Source organism: Gymnogyps californianus, chromosome Z (genome assembly GCF_018139145.2).
Source record: "Gymnogyps californianus isolate 813 chromosome Z, ASM1813914v2, whole genome shotgun sequence".
Lineage (NCBI taxonomy): Eukaryota > Metazoa > Chordata > Aves > Accipitriformes > Cathartidae > Gymnogyps > Gymnogyps californianus.
In genome coordinates, this window is record NC_059500.1 from 54,458,677 (window position 1) to 54,473,967 (window position 15,291).

Sequence of the window (15,291 nt, forward strand, 5' to 3'; positions counted from 1 at the left end):
TACAATGTGATCATATAATTCTGTTTAGTGTATTTCCCCCAGATTATTTTTCTTGATTGTAAAGATTAAGTCTCTGCAAACAGTTAAGAACATGGGAATTGCCAATACTAGTCAGATTAATGGTCTGTCTAACTTGCCATTCAGAGTGGACACTGCCAGAGGCTTTGGAGGAAATTTCTTACTAATAAGGCATTGCTAATTGTAAGTGTTAAGAAAATCATGAGCTAAGATCACAACCATGAGGTTAAAACCAGTGAGGTTTTAGGATCTCAATTTCAGAATTTTCTTTGTAACTACAAAGCTTTGATTTTTTTTCATTTTATTTTTTAAGAAAATGAAGGACAAGAATCACTGTTTCACTTACATGTAGTGTCTGTGTGGTGTAGCGTAGTGGAGAAACTTCTATATTTCATAAGACTTGCAATAAAAATAATAATTTGGCAACATTTTGAGCCATAGTTTAGTAATTTACCTGTACTCTGAAAAATTCCAAATTGCATACCATACAAAAATTGCTCATACCTAATGTAATTTTGACTGAATTTTTGTGTAGTTCACCTACAAGTCTCAAGGTCTCCCAAAAAAGACTTGGGCTCAGACGATGATACCAGTGTGAAGAAGCCCGGATTCCCAAACAGACAAAGATTTTGGCTGATCCTATGCTAATAGAGGCAAGTGGCAATCTCCCCCCTATTCTGCCTTTTTTTCCCCCCTTTGAAGCTCCAGTTTAACACACTTAAAGAGGGTTTCAAGGGGTCTAATATCCACTGCCCGGCTGCTGATGTCTCTGTCTACATAGTTGGCATGTAATGGTGCCTCTTAGCTGGCTGTAGAAACAGTAGAAAAGTGGCTATTGTGTTTAAAGACAAAGGGACAAGTGCTAGCTTTCTAGTAGTCATTAGTAATACGACTAAAATTGGTGGAGGGGAAGCCTGAAAGGTTTGGCAGCCCCAAGGTGAGGGGGATCGGGATATTTCCCATCTGGAAACAAGTCTTCCAAGCAAACCTTTGAGTTTGTTCAGTCAGCTGCTACGACAAAGCCCCTCCAACTAGGGTGCCAACAACCCCGCAGACATGGTGACACACAGCAAAGATGTACATGGTAGCTGGGGACTGCAATATCCAGAAGATTCACCATGTTGTGGAAAAAGACCAAATTTGGTTTGAAAAGGCCTTGGTGACATGTCTAATCTATGTGAAGAATACATTGACACGGTCTCACTTATTGCTTTGGTCTCTGTCCTCTTTAGTGTTTATTGTCTTACAATATACTTTTTGGGTGTGCCCTTTTCTCCCGTTTTGGTGAATACAGAATCCACACAAACAAGACTGGAAACCAATTACCAGGGAAACATTAAAACTGACCATTTCCAAAGCTCTTAATTACTGTACGTCAACAGAAAGAAAATCCCCTAGGGAAATTACCTTTTGCTCCTTTGTTGCAATTCTTTTATTTCTAGCTGTTATTCTAACAGTAACAACAGGACAGATTTTCAGATAATTTTAATAGCTTTCTTTCATACTGATTAATTCAGTTATTGCAGAATTTATTGATCTAAGAGATGACTGAATGTGATCTGGTGTTATGTATTTGGCATGTTGTGCGTTTCAGGACACCAAACAATTAAAACTGGTTTTACTGTTCTATGTTTTTGTTGTATTATCATTTATACATAGGAAGCATAGTTTACAGTTTCAAAGGTCTGGTGAAGCAGTTTCATTTTATAACCTGAGTTACTTGGCAGAATTAACAAGTTATTGCTCTTGACTTGGAGAAGTAGACAAAGAAATTGGTTGGTTTTCAATCAATATCTGATAAAAGAAAATGTGTTTAAATGGAAATAATTTCATATTGGACTCTCCCTCCAAAAAGTATGAGAGTGATATAAATTAAGAGAATCTCATGTGGAATCCAGTGTACCTAAATTAAAGTAGTTGTATTTTTCTGTATTCTTTGAATGTTCTTCAGAAGATTGCAGTGAAATATTTTTCATGTCAAGGATAAGTGAAGCTTAGCTATTAACCAACTATAGAGAATAAACAGGGAAAACAGGCAAAGTAATGAATGAGGAAATGAATGGATTAAAATATTTCCATAAAATATTTTTACTGTTTATACTTGTTAACTATTACTGTTAGTTGTTGATAAAGAGCAGTTTTGATTTATGTTTAATATGTTTATTTGGAATAAATGACATGCTGATCAACCCTAGCTCTTCCTGTGAACCAGCTCAGGACTGATTCCACCTCCTCAACTATTGTTGCCTTTATTGGACTATCTCCTGATTTATATCTTACTATATAAGAAAAGAAATTGCTTTCCTTGCTCATTTAAAATATTAGGTCCATGTATTTTTCTTAGAATCTACAGCCTCATTTAAAACCCACTGATGTCCTCCAAAGAGGCTCCCATTTATCTCAGCTGATGTGAATTCAAGACATTAAGGAATTCCTGGTTGTCCTTTCACTGTCCTGAAATTTTCAGACTTTGGGTCAATGATACAGCAAACCTGGACTGAGGGCTCCTCTTGCACTGTGGGTGTATGGTGCCAAATGCTGATGTGGAACATAGTCATTCCACCAGTTCACATTTATTCAGCGCTTTTGAACACATTTTCTGACAGCTTGCCTTTTAACAGCGGGCTCATGCCAGGTCAGATGTCCATGTTGCACCCATTTAACTTTATGCTAGATCAGATGTGGTCTGTACTCCTGCAGCTGGCTGAAAGTCAGCATAAGGTTCCTATCTTGTGCTCTGACGTAGCTCAACAGACATATGATTGTATGCTCACGCCTGATTCAGGTCAAATTAATACTGTTCAGTGACCTGCAGGGCACAGATGAGGTATTAGTGATGGTCTTTTGGCACATTTACACCTGTAAGAAACAGTGGATAAAATGATATGACTTTGCTTTTCATAGCAGTAGTCTTTTACTTGCAGTCTCTTTCAACGGTGGGAGCTGATGATAGATTCTTTCTTGCATTACTTTTGTCTGTCATCCCAGTAATATCTCTCCAAAGTACTCCTTTTCTCATTTTTTCCTTGCAGTGACCAGTGACCAGACCATCTTTGGCCTTCATCCTTATCGTTACACAACAAATTCTCTTAGCTATTCTCGGCATCACTGAGGTGCTGTTTATGTACAGATAATAAGAGCAGACCCTATAATTGAAAAGGAAACCAGGATGTATTGAGGATGCAACATTCTGTATGTAACAGTATTAGTTTGACACTACTCCCTTTTCTGGTCTTGTTTTTGGGATTATTTTTTTTCCTGACATGTAAGTTCCAAGCAGCTCAGGTTTAATCATGTATAAATAACAATTTCACTGTATGGTTGCAGATTGTTATTTGAACTGACATATGGCCTGTCCCTAAATGAAAATCTTACAAGTGCATAGTCCTTGATTTCCTGGATATGATAAAGTAGATGTTATTGTTACCATTGAAATTTGTTGAAAGTGGCTTATGAGTGAAGGGCATTGTGGTGTCATCCAGGGAAGAATCAGTATATATTTGGTACATTTTTGTGGTAGGGCTGCTTTTCTCAATGCTAAATAATATGTTTACATCTTATTAAGTAGTCAATATATATAGGCTCTACAAGCATTACAACTGTGTTTTTGTGTCAAAACCAGCTGGATTTCTTACGTTATTATAGCATGCTTCCCTGTCTTTTATATGGTTTGGTGCAGAAAGCCTTTGATTCTACATACTAAAGACACTTTTCTAAAAAATAGCTGACTGAACATATGTAATACACACACACATATAGGCATATTATGTAGTATTATGTATTTTGTATGACGTGAATGTGTCATGGATTTTTAACTTCACCCCGCGCAGCCTTTTGCTAAGAGGAGTAGCGTTCATATTATACCAGGGGCAACTTACGCTTTTTGCCTAATTTTTGCTGGCTGGTTCCATTTTAGCACTCTGTAACATTATAACAGCAACTGCTGAGTACCACACTGATTCAGCTTTAGTGAGTTCAAAATACAAACTGCTTCACAGGAAAGAAAATAAAATGCCTTCTCTTATTCTTTTGATTTAATTGGACATCTTTAGTGAGAGCAGACAGTAATCCCACAAAGCTTAAGAGCTTTTTTTCTGGTACCCACAGTGGAGTTGAGTGCAGTACAAGAAATTCTCCTTACATGTTTGTCCTCAGAAATTTCCAGTCCTTCTAGCTAAATTTCAGGATGGGTTATTAAATGTTTTCTCCTTTCCTTACCCTTGAATTTTCAGCCAGGTGCTATATTCTTCACTTGTGTTTCGAAGTAGTAGCAAAGAGTAAGCTGTTTTTCTTGAAGGGCTGCCATATTTCATCCTGAGGAGTACATTTTGGTGGTGGATCATGCAATCAACTTCTAACATCTGTACATGAATTTACAAAGCACTTAGGATCCCAGTGGACTGAGAATCATGTATGTGCTCTCACATATATGTGAAATATTACCAATTAGTCAAAGAGAAGAATAATAATTTGAAAAGAAGGCACAAACCTCTGAAACAGGAATAAACATATCTATTTGTTCTCTTTTTTTTTTTTTTTAAGAAAAGCTATAATTTGAAATTTCTAGGGTGAATTGTAAATTTTTAAGATGATCCTATTTGATCTGGAGGAGATTGAAGGATTTGGATTTTCTTCTTATGACTGTGAGGGCCATAAATGCCTTAATGTACTTCTTTGTGAAGTTCACAACCCATTTGAACATCCTTGAGAAAAACTAGTATGTGAGTTGTACAACCAAGTCAAAAGTAGATTTAATTTAGAAAATGGTTTTAATTGAAGCACTTTTCACTATTTGTCCTGATGTTGCTATCCTGCTTTGGGGAGTAGTCTGAACACGGGGAAGCAGCTAGAAATGTGAATCATCTAATTATTAATTTCCAACTGTAATGAAAATTTGCTAAATATCCAACAACTTCCATATTATGACCTACATTTTAATTTTTTCGTCTTGATATGTTTTAATGCAGGGGATCTTGTAAACCACCATCTGTGACCTAAATCAGAACACAAAGTACACGGAGCATTTTGCAGATATGTGCCACTTGCCAGCTACCTCTGTAATCATCTTGTGCTACTGTGTAATAGCCATCAGTTATGACAGTCATGGCAGCAGTGATTAAGAGCAGATGTGGCCTTTTAAAAAAAGTCCAGAATGCTTCTCTGCTTGATCCAGCTCAAATTCCTCTCCCCAGACCTCTGAGAAATGCTGGGTTCCAGCTGTAATTCTCTCCTGATGGGGAAACTATACAGCCTGTGCACTTTGCCACACCAGACCTATTGCAGGGGTTGCAGTTTGCATGCATGCATGCAGTCCCCTTGCATTTTGGATGGCTAGTGGTAGGAATGATGGAATGGCTTGCAATGGCTTGGAGGTGTGGGGTTTGGTAGGATTCAAGGCACAGTGGTATTCCTGGAGCCTCCTTGGGTTCTCTCTTCCCGCCTTGTTCAGAGAAAGTTACGTGCGCTTACGGCTTGGCTGTCTCAGCTGAGGGCTGCTCTTTTACCCAGACTCTTCCAGTGGTGTTTTTTATTGATGTTTATCCATGATGCCTGGTCTTTAGCTTACGTACTTCAGCACATGTTTTAAACATGCATAATTTATTAATTCCCCTTTAGAACATTGCTTTTTGTGTTTGGAGAAGTTTGCAAAATCCTTGCATTGGTCCCCCGTTTCATCCTCACCTGAGGATACGCAGTTCCAGTCGCTTTTCCTGCTTTGCAAAGTGATGTGAGTTCTGTGGCCTCATCGTGGGTTCGTGGGAGATGAATACTAACCTGCCTTGTTTATTTTTAGGAGGTGTTGGTTATGGACCCCAGTGCAAGTCCATTGGAAAAGGCAGCTGCAACAATGTAATAGTCACCAGCAGTCCCATGACAGTTCAACAGCTGAGACCTGTTTCACCTCCTGCTAACCAGGTTTCAACAGCATGCAAGCAGATCAGCCCTAGCTTACAGAGGTCTATGGATGCTTCCAGCCTGAGTGTTTCTCCATCAGATACAAGGTCCTGAGCTACTTTTTTATATTCAGTACTTTAAAAAGAGGGTATTTTAATTCTCCTGTAATTTAAATGCAACCTTTCTGATGATTGAAATGGCCTAAATGATGCTCTGTTACGCCACGGGAAATTTAATTCAACACAATTTAATTCACATCAGCTATAATCATACTGTTTGGATCATTCAAATCATGGGTGATATTTGGTCACACATTTTCTGTGTTTGATAGGGCTTTTTTGTTAGATAAACATTTTTATAGTCACTTAACTATATTTTTGTACTAAGGACAGCAAATGTTATGGAGGATGACAGCGGAAGTAGTCTACATGTTATATCTTCAGGGGCAGTGACCTGTTTTAAGCTTACCGTAGTGCTAAGAGTGTTATGTTGGTGCCTGTCAAGTAACACTAATGTCAGAAAAAATGAACTTAAATGCCCTGCTAATGTTCCTCTTTCCTCATCAAATACCTTTGCTTTCGAATTGATTGTTTACAAAATTAAGTTAATCAGATCAATTGTTCCCAGTCTACACTGAGCCAGCAGTTAACTTTATCTGTTAGACTTTTGTCCCTGAACACTTGTCCGTTTTCCTAGCTCTGGTGGGTAGTTTAATAAAAACTATGGCCTCTCCCTGTAAATGTTGCCTTTTTATATCACTAAACCACAGATAAATATTTGTTAATTAATTTTTAAATGCTTAAATAACGTTTGAGATTATGACTATGAGAATTGTCGACAAACGTGAATGAAGGGAAAATACTTATTTGACAACCTCCATACAAATACATTAAGCACATCCCTGGATATTAGTTAAGCATACAGTGAGAAGACATTCTGGTGTGTTATTTCAGAAGCTATATTCCCACTTTTGTAGATGTGACTCGTGCAACAGTTGCCTACTGAGTTGAAATGTAACTGTTCTTATTCACAAAAGGCCACAAGAGTCTTTATTCTCAAAACAGTTTACGTTTTACTGTGTCACTTTATTACAAGCCAAGGAACATTCTTGAAATAATTAAAATTGGTATTATGTAACTGGAAGAAAACCTTGCTTTACTCCACGATAAGATAGTTTGTGACATTTCTGTCACTTCAGTTGTGAAGACTGACTCCCCCGGCATAATTTACAAAATCAATTATGCTTCCTATGTAAACATGTCAGGAAAAACCATTCAGTGCTAAGATGATGACAAATGATGAATCCAGAGACATGCCTTTGAGACAGAACAAAACTGATGATATAAAAATATCATTAAGTAATTATTACTTAAGAAGTTTTAGGTGTGCCTGTATGGTTCCAAACACTGTTATTTTTATCTGAATGTGTGGTTGGGTGTACTATGTCAGTACTGAGTTATACATTTTTGTTTTTATTTTAAAGAAACATTTACTAAGGGCGAACTGAAGTTGAAACTCTGGCAGAATCGAGGCTCTAGTGTCTGTAGAGTCTCTTTTAATGATTTATCAATGAAGATGTTATAAAATCAGTTTGTCACACGAAGAATGTCCATTTCAGCAATTTTGCCCTCAAATTGACTATTTTATAGGGCAAAACAAGTTTAAAGTCACATTTTAATTCACAGATTGTTGAAACACTTTTTTTTTTTTTTTTAATAATTGTTTCAGCAGCAAACTGCATTTCTCCAAACTGGTTGCCTAAGCTGACTCTGTAATCCTTCATGGGCTGAGTGCCTTTTCTGGATTGTATCTCTCAGTTGTCATGAACTGTGCTCTAGCATCTCAATCTGAACCAGATTATTTGCTGAACTGACCCAAACCAAAACAACATGTCTTGATTTTTACTGATGGAAGAAAGAAAAGAGTTGGCAAAATTGGAGTTTTGCTATAGATAACATCAGATTTTGATATATAGACCATGAGGGATAAAAGCTTCCCCATCTTTTCTGAGAGTTTCCCAAAAACTTTTTCAGAGTATTCAGTTATGCTACTTGAAACCAGATATAATACTGCCACTAACTTTGATGCAAGTCAGAAAAGGACCTAGGAAAGAGCAAAGGGTTCTTGGCTAGTAAAACAGAAGACTATGCAAAAAGATAAGAAAACATGGTTTTCACTCTTCCATGTTTATATTTAAGATTCTGGGTTATACTTGACACTGTGGCCTCTGTACACAGAGGGAGAATAGAAAGTAATTGCAGGAATCTCTTGTAAATGTTCATAAAAGATCTGGTCCAAACTCAAGCTGGTTTAGATTACAATAAGCAGATGTGCCAATTAATACCATCTGAGAATCTGGCACAGTGGTATAGCTGGCCCTTCATTTTCATATTAGGTATATTTGTTTTCCCCCAGAAAACTACTTAGTCACAGTGTGGGCTGGGTTTTAAAGAAATTTTCTTTGTTTTGGGAGCTGGAATCTTTATTACTTTTGAATGTAGAGGCTTAAGTGAGAACCAAACTTCTTCAGATTATCTGGCTCTTACTTATTGTATACTTGAAATTCTGGCCCAACTTTTTATTTTTGTCCTTTTGTGAGACTTTTAAAATGCAGTTTTTCTTCAGCTTCACTGATGGGTATGTCCCTTTGTGTTATGCATTAGTAGCTTTTTGAATGACACTGGTCCTACTATGCATCTGATTAAAATTGTTAACATTACAAAAATAGACTTGTTATATTGATGCATGATTTTTTCCCCTACTCATAAAAGAGAAAATAAAAATTTAAATAATCAAGCTGCTCCCCCCCCCCCCCCCCCCCCCCCCCCCCCCCCCCCATTTTCCAGATATAAATATATATAGCCTAGCACAGAAAAATCAAACCTTACTTACTTTTCTTGCTCTGTTGAAGACTGTGGATCTGTATTTGGAGTCACAGCATACTAACATGATTTAACTGCCCTATAATGAACTGTGCTTTAACAAAGCCCATTGATAACAGACCCAACAGCCTGAATCAATTTTTTTCACAAATAATTATCCCTTTAGATCTAAATCTTACACAAGATTGACCTGATATAGCAATCCCATTTTTCTCATTTCTCTCAATGCAAATTGTAGTCAGCATGTTAATTGTGCTTTTCTTCAGTGCTGTGTTTGGAAAGTGCCATTTAAACCCTGATGGAGTAACATAACCTCCGTAACAGTACCCTATACTGACATTCAATCTGAACAGGATGTTTCTTATTCTGATACAGCAAATCAACCATCCATTACAAAGCAAGTATGTTGAGCAAAAGAGCATTTACTGATCTATCCCACAGGTCACCACAGCAATGCTGGGTGATATTTAAAGCTACATTTTCGCTGTTCGTGAGCTATCTCAGTGCGTAGACATAGCACCTGCAAACTGCTTCCTCTCTCCCTCAGCCTGTGCCAAGTTTCCCCTCTAGACAAAAAGGGGCTGAGGGGGCAGCCATGGTGCCCTGAGCACAAATTCCCCTCCTCCAGCTCTTCAGCAATGACTGGCTGTGTTCTTTCAGCATGATCTAGCCCTTAAACCAAAGTCACTGCAAACAGACCTTTCTTCATGCTGTTTGACTCTCAAGTGCTGGAAAATGCTGTAATATTAAGTAGTAGGAAAAAAAACCATTACTCAGGAAGTGCTTGTGTGATGGGCAGAATAAGATAACAAAGACACTGTGATTTTTCAGCTTTAACCTCTGTGGCTAGAACCGAATGTGGAAAGCTACATAGATTTCTCTCGCCTGAATGACTTCACCTAGTGTTTTCATATATTCTTTCAACCTTGCTGTTCTAATTGAAAGATAATCCGCAGATCTCAGAGGTGAAAAGTCGATTTACCAAGCAAAATCGTAGAAATTCGGTAAATATTGCCATATTCACTGGGAATATCTCCAGAGCCATTGTTTAGGATCTGTTCTTGCTCTCTTGCGTTGACTGATGTTGTTTTAAATGGGATTCAGATCCCCAGTTTTAGTCTACCACCAATTCTTAAATTAAGTAGTTTCATGTATCTCCACCGAAGCTGCAGTCACTGCAGTAGGGCTGTGGTGCAGACATACGATGCAACTATGAGCCTTAACAGATCTGTCCCATGGATCCATGTCTCCTGAAGCAGTGTCTATAAGAAAATCTTGCAGAACTCAGAAGCAACTGCAATATTGCTTACCCTGAGTGGACATCAAAACTTGCTTCCCTATTAAAAAAGTAAAATAGGTAGAAATGCCTCCTCAAAGGTGCTTGCTGTAACTGTGTCTGTATCAAGAAAGAGATGAGATTTGTTTTTATTAATTTTCTTTATGGTGCCTACTTTCTCTTTTAGAAATTTGAAATTTGTAACAATATAAAACCATACAGTAAAATAATTATAAATAACTGACTGTAGGAACTTACCTTTGTAAATAAGAATACATTATTCCTTGCCTACATGACAGTTCCTTTGGATTATTGTGTGTAAATATTTCATATGCTGTTTACTTAGAGCTTTAAGAAATATTTTTCAACACCTGGTATTTAAGGTACCTATTAGCACTTATTAGTTGTCTTTTTTAAGTTAATTTGACCTCCTGAAGTCTTTGTATGATAGGAGGACCTATTGTGTATCTTGATTTTTATGTGAGAAGCTGAGAAGCAGTGATTGACTTGTCCACCTTAAAAAATGCATTTTAGATTTAGAAGAGAAACCAAATTTCCTATGTACTTGATCCACCATTGAAACTCTATGCTTCTTCAAAAGTGTATTGTGAAAATAATAAACGCAGGAATTCAGCCCCAAAACACAAGATGCAGAGGCTTCTGTGTCTGTGAGATCTCCAGGTTTGTCTAGTTGCATACCTGGTTCTTCCTACTGTTAGAGCCCCTTAAAAATAGAAATTAATATGCTGATAGCACCACTGGCTGGCAGGAAATCCATGTCTGCCAAGATGCGAACTGGAAACATAAAGACATAAATCCACTTGGCCTCTCCCCAGCATTTACAGCCATGAATCAGGGACCCTGATGTCCTTGTATTTCCTTTTTATACCTTTCTGTAGAAAACAATATTGTTAAGAGCTTATGATTTCTTTTTTTTAAGTTACCTATAGGACATTTGCAGCATAAACAAGTTTCATAATATTTCTGTGAAAAAACAATGATAACAGCAAGATTACACTTTCGTGAAAAATTTTGATTGCTGACTTGGAGGCAGATACATCGTCAAATTAAAACTAAATAAACCCCTTCAACCAGTTCTTCTACATTATTCATTTATTTTGTTTGTTTTGTAAAGTTAGATATTATCTGTATTTATAAACTTGAGCTATTTCTGTAGAGAATACTATTTGTATGCATTACAATTGGCAAAGTCATTCAGGTTAAATATTTATTCTTTATTAATCAATTTTCTTTCTGTTCTTTGCCAGCAAAAATAATAGTCAAATCAATATGAGTTCCATACAAGGCAGGAGCATAATGCTTTGGCTTCAGAAGCCCAAACCTATTTACGCCACAGTTCATGAAAAAATTTACATTGATTTCTGCAGTGATGTATCAAGAACCTTTACAGCAACTTTTCTTCAAAATCTTGAAGTTTTAGAGATGGTTTCCTAAGTGACCTTGTTACATATGTATTGTCTGTGTATGCCTGCTGGTACATTAACTGAGAGCGCTAAAGTTGAGTACCTAAAATTACGGAGAACTTTTCTCACACGTAGCCTTTCTTTGATTTTATGTGTGTGTGAAGATAGAAGAACCACTGCTGAATTGTCTAACTGTTTACTTACTTTATTGTGCCTTTTTTCCAGGTCGCTCTTGTCACGTGAGTCTCTGGCCTCTACGACATTAAGCTTGTCAGAAAGTCAGTCCACTTTGAGCGTTAAGCAAGAGTGGTCGCATGGGTATAGGACACTTCCTTCTGTTCTTCCTGACCAAGGTTTACAAAACAGCAGTGAGCTGGGGGACTTACTAAATTTTTCACCTGGAACATCTGTGTCCAGTAACTGTGTGTCTAACTCATTGTTACCATCCTACTTATATGGCATGGAAAATAAGCATTCCCCTTACTCTAGTCCTCGGCATTCCTCAGCCCGGTCTCAATCAGCCCGCTCCAAAAAAAGAGCACTCTCTCTATCTCCTTTGTCTGACGGCATTGGGATCGACTTCAATACAATCATACGTACATCCCCGACCTCTCTGGTGGCCTACATCAACAGCTCCAGGACATCACCAGCAAACGTCTCCCCACAGCCTGAGGTCTATGGACATTTTTTGGGAGTGAGAGGAAGCTGTATACCCCAAAATTGCTCTATTCCAACTGCCCAGAAAGGCCTTCTCATGGCTAATGGCAACGTCACCTTCCCAGGGTTCATTGAGAATGGGGCTGGTGAGTACCAGCGGATGCAGCAGCTGGAGCAAGCCAGCTTGCAGATGGCCACCACAAGTAACATGGTGATCCAGCAGGGCGTGCCGCCTGCGGACAACCAGGTGGTGGGTGTCCCGAAAAATGAACGGCTGGATGACTTCTCAGGCCACGCAGTCGACATGCCTTCTCCACCCCTGTTGCCACCGCCTCCTCCACCCCTGCTGCCGCTGCCTCCTCCACAAGGGCCACCCCCACCGTACCATGCTCACCAGCACCGGCATCCACACAGCCTCCCCAGTTGCATTCACCCGCTGCCTGTGCCTCCTTCTGCCCCAGGCCCTCTGCTTGACGAAGATGGTGAGCTAGACGATTTCAATGGCAAGCATGGCTGTCGCTGGGTTGATTGTGGTGCGCTCTATGACCAGCAAGAGGAACTTGTGCGGCACATAGAGAAGATCCATATAGACCAGAGGAAGGGAGAGGACTTCACTTGCTTCTGGGCAGGGTGCCCACGAAGGTACAAGCCATTTAATGCCCGTTATAAACTGCTGATTCACATGAGAGTCCACTCAGGAGAGAAGCCGAACAAATGCACAGTAAGTCAGAATTCTGTCTCTCTTACCAATAAAAGGCTCTCTATTACTCATGAAAATGTAGAGAAGCTGTAATTCTGCCTTTGTTTTTCCTCGTTAATGGTGTGCTTTTTTAACTAGTCAGTGTGAATGAATGACTGCTCCATCTTTCCACCTAGATAGAAAGGAAAGGTATTCTTTAATTTGATATGTACCGACAGATAAGATTAGACAAAATTTTATTTTCTAAATTTATACACTTACTGTGGACTGCAAAAGTGACATGGTAGACCTTCATAAAGCAAAACTTCAGTACAATCAGTACTTAAGTACTTGCATGAAGAATACATGTGGGAAAAGTGCTGCAGAATAAATGGCACAATTTATCCTGAAATATTCTTGCATTGCGTTACTCCTTTTTGACTTGAGGAATTTTCAAGATCTTGCATAATGTTACCATGAGAAACTGAGAAGAGTTGGGTATTTTTTAAGGCAGTTGTTTGTTTCATTACTAACAAAAAACAGACCTGCAGCCCTGTTTCCATGAATACAGTAGGAATAAAACACATAACAATTTCTCTGTTCACAGATTCTAGCAGTGAGCATTCAACCTCCAAAGTCATGTTTTTCATCCTGTTTTTCTTAGGGTCACTGCAAGTCAGTCTTACACATATGTAATCACATGGGGTAACAATCTAGCCAGTAAACCCTAGAATCAGTTTATGTTTAGACTCCAGTGAACCATCTATAATCTCTGTAATTCAGGTTCTTGATTGGCCTTACATATAGTCTGTATTTTGGATGATGATTAGCTTATCCTTACTAAGTACTTATTTAGTGTCAGCAGAAAGCAGCCTCACCAGTGCTGTTTCCAGTCCTCAGCATAACCTAACAAAACAATGGATATATAATTTCTAGGAATAACTGCTGAGTATTATTCCTTTGAAATATTTGTTTATATGTTGTGAAATACAAATTGGTACTAGGAGTCTATTTCAGTGTGTGCCTAGTTGAATAATTTTCTTACCATGATGTAGATGTTTGCTTGTACAGTAGCTAGAGGAAATTTTTTTCTTTCACTTTTGTTACTTCAAAGGGCCAATCTCCTTCAGGGAGAGCACATATCTTCCCACATTTCTCTCTTGAATTTAAAGGAGCCAGTAGAGATTGTGGCATGACACAAGGAATACTCTTTATCCTTCCCTTTCGTCACACCAGAGCCTGAACTCAGGCTCTCTACTCTCTGAATATTTTTTTTTAATTCCATAATATTCTCTTTTCTGCTCTCTAGATATATTGGATCAGAGTTTACCATTAATTTCAGTTCCTCCTCAGGGATTTCTCATCAGCTTTGTGGGGACAGAGAGAAGGAGAAAAAAGAATTATTAGGAGTCAAGAAAGTAATTTTTCAAGGGAATAGCACATGAGAAAAAAGAGATGGAGGCAGACATCAGCAGATGAGTGAGGACAGACAACAGTATGAAGAAAGAGGGCAGGAATGGTGAAAGAGCACTGAAAAAAGAGTAATGCAAGTACCCAAGACCTTTCTAGTAGGAGAATTATGATGAGGGGTCCAGTAAGACTGGGGAAAACATTGTGTTAGTAGCACTCTATACTCCCTGCCCTGCCTGTTCAGAAAGGATGCTTACAGTGACCTTCTCATGATTATGAGGCCTCCTTGAGGAGTCCTTAGCTTTGAAGGAATCATCATTTACTGATGATAAACAAGTTAATGTTTAAGTGGATAAGGCACTTCATATGATAAGGTTTTTGAGATTACTAAAACTAAATTGTGTGCCAAGTCATGCTGTGTCACAAAAAAATGAGCGGTGTCTATATTAGCTTCTTGAAGAGTGATTGCTTTCATAAACATTAAAAAGTGTGATTAATTTTACTGAACTTCAGCAAGTATTGCTGCATAGTGCGAAGAAGTTTGCATATCAGAAGCAGAAGCCACATGCTTATCTTGCTTTCATGTTTAGAAGTGTAATGAAATGTAGAAACATTCAGGGTAACATGATAACCCTCATAATGGGGGTGTAAGTCTGGAACATAGGCCCCGTTTCTTGGGACAAGCATGCAGAAATGGCATTCTTTAGCAGGGTTTGAGTGAAACAGCTTGCTACTTTCTTCCTTTACCATTTCACAAATGGTGTGAATTTGGAAAAACGTATTTGGCTTTCTAATGCCAAGGGGCCATGGTCTGGAAGTCTCTCAATATATTTAGAAAGCTGTACTTCAGCCAGACTTTATACCTTTCTCACCAAGCAGTGAAATTTACAATCATATCAATACAATTTAAGATTTTAAACTGAGATTTTAAGTGAGGTATTAGGGAGAACACTTTGGGCAAGATGATCATGAAGTATGATTTCTGTAATTAACAAAAAATAATGCAAAATAAATCTGAAACTTTTCACCAAACCTGTATGAATTTATGCA

The 15,291-nt window shown here is 38.2% G+C and overlaps 1 protein-coding gene across 1 annotated transcript in view; it reads left to right on the forward strand.

The window, feature by feature from the left end:
- Positions 1-15,291, forward strand: part of GLIS3 (GLIS family zinc finger 3) — a 174,227-nt gene that overhangs the window by 33,262 nt on the left and 125,674 nt on the right. The window contains exons 2-3 of the mRNA XM_050912959.1: positions 5,813-6,020; positions 11,721-12,873. Of these exons, the coding sequence (XP_050768916.1) occupies positions 5,813-6,020; positions 11,721-12,873 (1,361 nt within the window). The remainder of the gene's footprint in view (positions 1-5,812; positions 6,021-11,720; positions 12,874-15,291) is intronic.